The sequence below is a fragment of the Zonotrichia albicollis genome, chromosome 30, assembly GCF_047830755.1.
Source record: "Zonotrichia albicollis isolate bZonAlb1 chromosome 30, bZonAlb1.hap1, whole genome shotgun sequence".
Taxonomy (NCBI): domain Eukaryota; kingdom Metazoa; phylum Chordata; class Aves; order Passeriformes; family Passerellidae; genus Zonotrichia; species Zonotrichia albicollis.
Window position 1 is genome coordinate 2,982,170 of NC_133848.1, and position 9,035 is coordinate 2,991,204.

Genomic DNA, 9,035 nt, shown 5'->3' on the forward strand with positions numbered 1-9,035 from the left:
ACCCAGCTTCAGGGTGGGAGGGGGTACAGGCGGCACGGCTTAAGGGTGGGAGGGAGTGCAGGGGGCACAGGTTTAGGGTAAAAGGGGCACAGGGGGCACAGCTTTAGGGTGGGAAGGGGCACAGGGGGCACCACGGATTTAGGGTGGGAAGGGGCACAGGGGCACGGCTTTAGGGTGGGAAGGGGGCACAGCTTTAGGGTGGGAGGGGGCACAGGGGGCACAGCTTTAGTGTGGGAGGGGGCACAGGGGGCACAGGATAAGCCCAGCTTTTGGGGGGGAGGGGGCACAGGGATCCATGGCATCGGGGTAGGGGGGCACAGGGGAGCCTTGGCATCCATCTGGGCAGCTTTGGAGGCCACGATCTTCAGCACATTATGAAGGTGGGGAGCCCCAGGGCGTGGAGCACAAACACGCAGGAATTCCAGCTCAGTAAACCTGCATTTCACAAGTCCTTTAATGATTGTGTCACGCCCCTGCTGGACACGGAGCTGCTCCCTGCCCCGTGGCACCGGGCCCTGCTGGGGCAGCCAAGGGCTGAGTGCTGCCACTTCACACCCCAGAGCAGTCCCTGGTGGGACAGACACCTGCAGGGCAGCCTCATCTCAGTGCAGGGCACAGGGTGGCCCTACAGGAGCCCCAGGTAATCAGAGAGGCTCCTGTTGCTGGCATGATCCTGCCCAGAACCTCCTGGCTCCTTCCCCAGAGGGTGTCCTGGTCATTTTGCCCTGCAGGTCCAGAAGGGCTGACAATGGTGATGCTAATCAGGGCCCAGCAAAAATGCAACAGAGAGAGAAGAGCTCCTGGAACAGCGGCTTCTCACTGTTTATGGCACAATTTAACCCCTCCCTGTCCAGGCTGCTGGACCCCACTGCACCAGGACAGGGGTGGCACTGCGGGCAGGGTGACACCAGCTGGTGCTGGGGGCCACTGGTGTGTCCCGGGCTTGTGGGGGTCCCTGGGGACATCCTGGGGTGCTCAGAGGGCCACGCAGCACGGGCGCCTCTCTGCCTGTGCTGGGGCTGCGCTCGCAGGGCTCTCACTCGCAAGTGACACCGTGTTGCTTTGGCTGCTCCTCTGCTTCTGCTTCTGCACTTTGTAGAAGATTTCTGCAAAAGAAGAAGTGCTGGGGAGGGGGGTCTGCGTGTCAGGGAAAGCCCCCTGGGGATGCAGGGACAGCTTCAAGCCTGCAGCCCCCACTGCTGTGCGTGCTGGTGGCTCCCCTTCACCTCTGCACAGCACAGGGGTGACAAGGCGTGAGGGATAGAATGTAAGAAATAGTGCAGAAGGCAATCTCACCCTCATCTCTGAGGAGCTGGAGCTGTGCTAATTACCAAAGGTTAGGAACAGGCCTGCTCTTAATAGGCCACAAGAAAGATGAGTGCTATAAAAGAGTGGGTTAGATGGTCGAGAAGAGAGCTGGAGTTTGTTGGCAGTGCTATGAGGAGCTGTCCATGAGCAATCACCAAGGATGCATGGAACTTTTGCAATAAGATAAAAACAACAAGGGACAGGGCCTGCATCCCTGCAGTGCTTGGGGAACACCCTGTGCTTGGGCCATTTCCTCTTGCTCAACCTGGGATTAGTGCTTCACCCTGTGCTGGGGCTGGCAGCTCACTGGGCCAGGCTGGCATGGAATAGCACAGCATGGCATGGAATAGCACTGCATGGCTTGGCATGGCTCAGCATGGCATGGAACAGCACTGCATGGCATGGAATAGCACTGCATGGCTTGGTATGGCATGGAATAGCACTGCAAGGCATGGCACACCTCACTGCCTGGATGCTGCATTCCTGGAGAGCTGCTCTTGGACTCCATCCCTGGCCCCCCAGGTCCCCCCAGCCGGTTTGGCAGGATGCTGGAGACACCAAGTCATGAGCCCAGGACAACAGGAAGGAGACTGGAGATTATGGAGGAGAAGCAGCTCCTGGGGCTTCAGGGATGCCCAGGGGCCGTGAGAACAAAGTTTCGGGTGTGGGGAGTGAAACGCCCAGCACCAAAGGCTGAAAACCAAAGCAGACAGAAAGGCAACACTAAAAGACCTCATGAAAATAGCTCCAAATAGCTCAAGTGGAGCAGGGAGAGAAGTGCTGCACATCATCTGCCCAGCCCTGCATCCCTGGGACCTGCTCCAGCACAGCACCAGTGCCTGTACCCTTCAGGATGGTCTCGAATGCTTCCTCAACATTGGTGGAGTCCAGCGCCGAGGTCTCCACAAACAGCAGCCCGTTGTTGTCTGCAAGGAGAGGAGACCCCTGAGATGATGCAGACCCCATGGCTCCAACCTGGAGCACCTTTAGAGGTGTTCAGGTGCCATGGCTCCAACCTGGAGCACCTTTAGAGGTGTTCAGCCCCATGGCTCCAACCTGGAGCACCTTTAGAGGTGTTCAGGTGCCATGGCTCCAATCCGGAGCACCTTTAGAGGTGTTCAGCCCCATGGCTCCAATCTGGAGCACCTTTAGAAGTGCAGGTCCACCCTGTCGGGGAGGTTTTCAAGCCCCCAGCCCTGTGGGGGAGTTCCAGCCTGTACCTGCAAACATTTTGGCCTCCTCCATGGGCACCTCTCGAGCCTGTGCCAGGTCAGTCTTGTTCCCCACCAGCATGACAACGATGCTGGCCTCAGCGTGGTCGTAGAGCTCCTTCAGCCAGCGATCCACCACGTCGTACGTCTGGTGCTTGGTGATATCAAACACCACCAGAGCACCCACAGCCCCCCGGTAATACCTGTGTGAGAGACCCCCACCATCATTCCCTGCTCCAGATCCCCCCCAGCACCCATCCTCAGCCGTGGGGCTGCAGCCAAGCCCCAGCAGGGCCAGCTCTGAGGTCCTTACGCGGAGGTGATGGCGCGGTAGCGCTCCAGCCCGGCCGTGTCCCAGATCTGAGCCTTGACCGCGGCGTCCCCCACCAGGATGGTGCGTGTGGAGAACTCCACGCCGATGGTGGTGCGGCTGTCGTGGTTGAACTCGTTGCGGGTGAAACGAGACAGCAGGTTTGTCTTGCCCACCCCTGACTCACCGATCAGCACAACTGTGGGAGGAAGGAAAAGGAAAAGGAAAAGGAAGAGGAAGGGGAAGGGGAAGGGGAAAAAGAAAAGGGAAAGGAAAAGGAAAAGGAAAAGGGAAAGGAAAAGGAAAAGGAAAAGGAAAAGGAAAAGGAAAAGGAAAAGGAAAAGGAAAAGGAAAAGGAAAAGGAAAAGGAAAAGGAAAAGGAAAAGGAAAAGGGAAGGAAAGGAAGAAAGAAGGAAGGAAAGAAAGAAAGGAGGAAAGGAAGGAAGAAAGAGGGGAAGGGAAGGGAAGGGAAGGGAAGGGAAGGGAAGGGAAGGGAAGGGAAGGGAAGGGAAGGGAAGGGAAGGGAAGGGAAGGGAAGGGGCAAGGAAAAAGGCAAGGAGAAGGAAAGAGAAAAGGCAAGGAGAAGGAAAGGAAGGAGGAAGGAAAGAAAGAAAGAAGGAAAGGAGGAAAGAAAGAAGGAAAGGAGGAAAGAACAAAGGAAAGGAAGAAGAAAAGAAAAGAAAAGAAAAGAAAAGAAAAGAAAAGAAAAGAAAAGAAAAGAAAAGAAAAGAAAAGAAAAGAAAAGAAAAGAAAAGAAAAGAAAAGAAAAGAAAAGAAAAGAAAAGAAAAGAAAAGAAAAGAAATCTCACTGTGCTGCCTCAGCTACCAGCACTGGTTGCATGGGCATTGCTGGCTTTGCCTGGTGCCCCAGGCTCGGCAGCTGTGTGGGTTTAAGCCCTGGTGGGGTCCCTCCTTCAGCAAACAGGGTCCCCGTGGGAGGCCAGCTGTGCTCCCTAGTGCTGGTCAGGGGGGTCATGGCTGCTGGCCTCTGGGCAGCAGGAGCAGGGCAAGGACGTTGGTGAGCCCTGGGTCACCCTGCTGCAGTGGGCACCCAGGACAGGCACCACACCAGAGCCTGTCTGTGCCACTTGCCCAAAGGGAGCCCTGAGCCCAAGCAGAGTCCAGCCAACAGCACCTGGCAGTGACCAGGTGGGCCCAAGGAGCTCAGCATGGGAGGTGTGAGGCTGTGCCCCCATTTCTGCAGCTCAGCTCTGACCCCCATGTCCTCAGCATGTGCCACTGCCCACCACATCAAATGACTTTTCAATGCCCACTTCTCTCAGGGGTTACAGGCTATCATGGCATTTGTCTCACACACTCAGCCCCAGCTTCCACACCCCCCCTATCCCATAGCAGCAATTTGCCTGGCACTGCACACCTTCAGCCTTGGGGTGAGTGTGGATCTCCCCGGGTCTCTGTGGACCTTCCTGCTGCTCACCAGCCCTGGCTGGCCTCACTGCCTGCCCCCTCCGTATCTCCCGGTGCCCGCCACAGCTGCAGGGCTCATCAACACGGTGCCAGCTCAGGGCACAGCCACCCTGGCGAAAGGGCACCCTCGTTCCCTCCCCGCAGCCCCTGGATTTCTGCTCCCCTCCTTTTGGGGAAGTGGGATCACACCGAGCGCAGGACTCACCCTTGAAGACAAAGTTATAATCCTCCTCGGCGCTGCCCATGTCGCCCCGGCCGCCGCCCGCCCTGCAGGGCCGCCCTGCCTTTGCCTTTCCTCCTTCCCTCTGCCGAGCCCCGAGCACCCGGCGGGGCGGAGGCACCGAGGGAGCGCACGGAGCCACCGGAGGGTTCCTCTGTGCCGGGAGCGAGAGGGGGGTCCGGGACAGCGGAGGGTCCGGGGCAGCGGGGAGGGAGAGGCCGAGCTGGCGACAGCGCGGCCGCTTGACTCAAGGGGTGGGACCGGGTGTCGCAGCGCAGGTTGGGCAGGTAATGTCACCCCTGGGACCGTCACGGGGCGGCGGGAGGAGGAGCCAGGGACCGATCCGAGTGCGGGCCGGCTGGGGCGGCCAGGGCAGCACGGGCAGAACGGGCAGCGTGGGCAGCACCGACAGCACGGACGGCGTGGGCAGCGAGGGCACGGAGGGTGCGAGGGCAGAGCGGGCAGGCTGGGGCAGCGAGGGCACGGAGGGCAGCACCGACAGCATGGGCATGGAGGGTGCGAGGGCAGAGCGGACAGCATGGGCACGGAGGGTGCGAGGGCAGCACCGGTAGCACGGACAAGGCTGGGCACGAAGGGTGCGAGGGCAGCACCGACAGCACGGGCAGTGTGGGCAGCGCCGATAGCACGGACAGGCTGGGCACGAAGGGTGCGAGGGCAGCATCGACAGCGTGGGCACAGAGGGCAGTACCAACAGCACGGGCACCGTGGGTATAGAGGGTGCGAGGGCATCACGGGCACCGTGGGCACGGAGGGTACGAGGGCATCACGGGCAGCGCGGCAGGGAGAGTGTCGCCCTGATTTTTTAAGATTTTCTCAGCCTTCTGATGTTTACATCTTGTAACGAACTTTCTCACTTTCTGTGAGTAACTCATTGTTTTGCATTCTTTTATGGAGGAGGAGAAATTTGACGGACTGTTGTATTGTCCAGTGTTATTGGAGAGGTGGCACTGTCACCCTCCAATCCACTGTCGCTTTTGGAAATCTGTAAATGTCGGAGTCAGAAAATAAACGTCCCTTTTTTGCCTTGAGAACAGCAGTGTGTGCACGTTGTGTCATTTCGTATCCTGTAGTGACAGGGAGGGTGCGAGGGCAGGACACGGGGGGCATCACGGGCATCACGGGGAGGGTGGCACGGCCGGGAGGGCAGCACGGGGATGGGATGGGTGCGATGGCATCGGGGGCAGCGATGGCAGCAAAGGCAGAGCGGGGCACTGTGGGGTGGGCTGGGATGGCAGCGAGGGCAGCTGTGCCAGGAGCAGAACCCCCGCCCGCCCAGCCCGGCTCCCGCCGCTCTCAATGTTCCCTCGCCTCTGCTGCCATCGTGTGAAAGGCTGGGAAATAGGGATGGGAAGGAGCCCCCAGCACCCCCAGCTATCCCAGGGTGACCAGCAGGGCTGGGCCGGGGCTCGGCTCTGTTGGAACCCCTCTCCTTTAACAACAGCCCCTTGCAACCTCTTGTCCTTCCCCGGGGCGATGGGCACCTCCCAAACACTGCCCAGTGTCCTGGATTGTCAAACAAATTGTATTCCATTTCCCATCTGTAGGGCAGTTGTCTTCTGTTAAGTGGGCAGTGTTCCTTATCTCTTCCACAACTGGGGAGACATCTGCTGATAACAGGCTATTGAATATCACTGCATGACTGATAAGAACTACAGCATCCCAGTGTGAGATGTGAGCCCAGAGGGAAGAGCCAAGCATTCTACTCAGATATGAAGTGGAGATTCTGGAACACCAGCACGGCTTTTCTCCACTGGATTTCCCCAGAGGAATAGCTGCTCTCTTCCCCTGGATTGTCAGAAGAAGACTACACCTTTTCTACAGGATCCTTGCTCCAACAGAACCACACCTGGCACTGCAGGAGGACTGCAGCCACATTTCCAACGGGACTGCTGCCAACACCCTGACCCACCGGGTGTCAGGTGGTGTTCTCACTCTGGCAGTGTTGTTTTAGTTTACTGTGTTCTTTATCTTTTTATTTTCTTCCCTATTAAAGGAAACTGTTATTCCCTGCTCCCATATTTTTTTGCCTGAGAGCCCCTTAATTTAAAATTTATAGCAATTTGGAAAAAATGTGAGAAATGTGGTTTACATTTTCCATTTCAGAAGAAGCTCCTGCATTCCTTAGCAAACACCTGCCTTTTGAAACCAAGACAGCCCAGTCTGGCTGTGCTACCCCTCAGCTCCCCCAACAACAGACACAATGGACACAAGCATCAAACACACTTTATTCACCCCAGATTCTGGATTCCTGCCACATTATTTTTCAGACCACACTGAAGCTCTGTGATGCCCGTGGGGCCACTCATGCCCAACCCACAGTGGTGATGGTGATGCTGTCAGGGCCTCCACTGCCTGCTCACGATGCAGCCACCTGTGTGAGTGGCTCCTCCAGGTACTGGACCAGTGCCTGTGCCTGCAAGCAGAGAATGGCATGAGACACGCTCAGGTGGGTTTTGCAACACGTGTGCCCACTGCCCGCTTGCTTATTGTAATTTATATTTCAGTTTATTTCAGTTATATTTAGAACCTTAAAAAGGTGTCACGGTGGGGGGAGGGAGACAGAGGAGTCTCTGCAAGGTGCAAAGAGTGTCCCAGGCACAGCAGCTTCCTCCAGCCCTTCCATCCCAACCCTCTTCAACAGCTCCTCCCCACACCAGAGCAGGGATGCAGCCCTGCAGCCTCCCCAGCCCTTACCTTGGCTTTCAGCATCCCAAACCCGACCGTCTCCTTGGCGTACATGCAGAGCAGCAGGTTTGCCACCCGTGTGATGGCCACTCGCCCCTCCTGCCCAGGGAGAAACAGCACCCATTGCACCCCAGCTCGGCCTGCAGCCCCAGCAGGGCCCTGGCACCACGGGCACGGCCCCAGGGAGGGCAGGGCAGGCTCCAGCCCCACATACCATGCAGTCCATGAGGATGAATTTCAGGTTGTCCTCATTGAAGGCCTGGTGCCCATTTTTGTCGTAGGCCACCCAGATGTTGCTGGCGATGGCTGCAGTGACCCTGGCATCAGTGTCCCCATAGCCAGAGTAGGCAAGCAAGGAGCCCTCGTTGTTCAGCAGCCTGGCAAGGACACAGCAGGGCAAACTGATGCCTCTAACACCAGAACCCCTTTCAGCACCAGGGGAAGAACAAACCCTCCCACCCAGTCCCAAGCACTGCTCCCAACACACTCCCACTCTGCAGGGGTCTGGGGGCTTCAAAGCCAGAAAGTTCTGCAGCGTCCCCAGGCCCGAGCAGGGCAGTGCAGGATTTGTCTGGTGAAGCAGCAGGACCTGCCACAGGCTGGGCATGAGCCTGGGGGACAAACACTGTGCACAGCCCCAGCTCTGTGCGTGGCCCTTGCACTGTGCACCAGGCACCAGGAGCCCCACACACTGTGCACGGTGCCAGCACCGTCTGCAGCCCAGCTCCATGCAGGGTGTGTGGTCTCAGTCCCATGCCTGCCTCTGGAAGGGCCCCTCACCTTCCCCAGGCAGGGACAGCAAGCATCCCTGGGCAGGAGCAAGGGCAAGGCACAAGGGCCAGGAGCAACCCCAGGCAGGAACAGGAGCAAGGGAATGGAGTATCCCTGGGCAGGAGCAAGGGCAAGGAGCATCCCTGGGCAGGGGCAGAGGCAGGGGAAAAGTAGGCAGCATCCTTGGGCAGGGGCAGCATTCCCAGGGCAGGGGCAGGAGCATCCCCAGGCAGGGGCAGAGGCAAGGAGCATCCCCAGGCAGGGGCAAGGGAAAGGAGCATCAGCAGGCAGGGGCAGGGGCAGGGTCTGGGTAATGGCAGGCAGCATCCTTGGGCACGGACAGCATTCCCAGGACAGGAGTAGGGAGCATCCCCAGTGCAGGGACAGGGGCGGCACGGCCGAGGCAGGTTCAGGGACACGGGCAGGAGCAGGGACAGGGTCTGGGGCAGGGACAGGGGAATGGCAGGCAGCATCTCCGAGCAGGGGTAGCATCCCCTGGGGCACGGACAGCGGCAGTATCTACCGGGGTCGGTACGAGGGAACCATTCCCGGGCAGGGAAAGCATCTCCCCTCAGGGGCGTCACGCCGCATCACGGAGCGCCCGGTGCCCGCTCGGGGAAAGGCGCCCCCCGCCCGGCCCCCCGCACTCACAGCGTGCTCTGGACGCCGCCGGTGTTGGCCTGGCTGAGCACCTGCGTCAGGGCCTTGGGCCGCAGCATGGCCGCCGCCGCCGGCACCGCGGGGCGGGGGTGCGGCCGCGCCGGGCCGCGCCGTCACGGGGCCGCGCAGGGCCCGGAGCATTCTGGGGGTTGTAGTCCCGCCCGGCCCCGCCGCTGGCCCCGTGGACACCGGGACTCCAGAGGGGACCTCGGCAGCAGAAGAGGGCGCGGGGCAGGTGCGGGGCCTCGGTGGCCTCGGGGAGCGGGGATGGGGCCGGTGAAAGGGGAGGTCGGTGGGGGCACCGGAGGGCAGCACCCCCTCCCCAGGCTCCGGCCGCCCCTTTCCGCTCTCGTTCCGCCTCCGCGCCCCGCGCTGCCGCTGTTCCTCCGCGCCGCCGGGAGTCGCTGTCCCGGCCCCAGGC

General features: G+C 59.7%; 2 protein-coding genes across 3 annotated transcripts; both read right to left on the reverse strand.

Moving 5' to 3' along the window:
* Nucleotides 1-801: 801 nt before the first annotated feature.
* RAB25 (RAB25, member RAS oncogene family) lies at nt 802-4,761 on the reverse strand. Its single transcript, XM_074529222.1, has 5 exons — nt 4,463-4,761; nt 2,833-3,028; nt 2,529-2,722; nt 2,154-2,234; nt 802-1,106 (listed from the first exon to the last, which is right to left on the reverse strand). The coding sequence occupies exons 1-5, from the start codon at nt 4,500-4,502 to the stop codon at nt 976-978; spliced, it is 642 nt and encodes a 213-aa protein (XP_074385323.1). The 5' UTR covers nt 4,503-4,761; the 3' UTR covers nt 802-975.
* A 1,942-nt stretch (nt 4,762-6,703) lies between these two features.
* On the reverse strand, nt 6,704-8,760 carry LAMTOR2 (late endosomal/lysosomal adaptor, MAPK and MTOR activator 2). 2 transcript variants are annotated; one of them, XM_074529223.1, is made up of 4 exons: nt 8,606-8,760; nt 7,398-7,560; nt 7,193-7,282; nt 6,704-6,911 (listed from the first exon to the last, which is right to left on the reverse strand). In XM_074529223.1, the coding sequence occupies exons 1-4, from the start codon at nt 8,671-8,673 to the stop codon at nt 6,855-6,857; spliced, it is 378 nt and encodes a 125-aa protein (XP_074385324.1). In that variant the 5' UTR covers nt 8,674-8,760; the 3' UTR covers nt 6,704-6,854. The 2 variants fall into 2 exon arrangements, with proteins under 2 accessions (XP_074385324.1, XP_074385326.1); XM_074529225.1 differs by lacking the exon at nt 7,193-7,282.
* Between the last annotated feature and the right edge of the window lie 275 nt (nt 8,761-9,035).

Bases quoted from the DNA above. Each gene is read 5' to 3' on its own strand.
- LAMTOR2 (XM_074529223.1), bottom strand. From the start codon at position 8,673: ATGCTGCGGCCCAAGGCCCTGACGCAGGTGCTCAGCCAGGCCAACACC. The intron at 7,283-7,397 runs GTATGTGGGGCT...CTCCCTGGGCAG, and splicing joins TCATCCTCATGGACTGCATG to GAGGGGCGAGTGGCCATCAC. The intron at 6,912-7,192 runs GTAAGGGCTGGG...CTCTGCTTGCAG, and splicing joins TTGGGATGCTGAAAGCCAAG to GCACAGGCACTGGTCCAGTA.
- RAB25 (XM_074529222.1), bottom strand. From the start codon at position 4,502: ATGGGCAGCGCCGAGGAGGATTATAACTTTGTCTTCAAGG. The intron at 3,029-4,462 runs GTGAGTCCTGCG...TTCCTCCCACAG, and splicing joins TTATAACTTTGTCTTCAAGG to TTGTGCTGATCGGTGAGTCA. The intron at 2,723-2,832 runs GTAAGGACCTCA...TCTCTCACACAG, and splicing joins TACCGCGCCATCACCTCCGC to GTATTACCGGGGGGCTGTGG.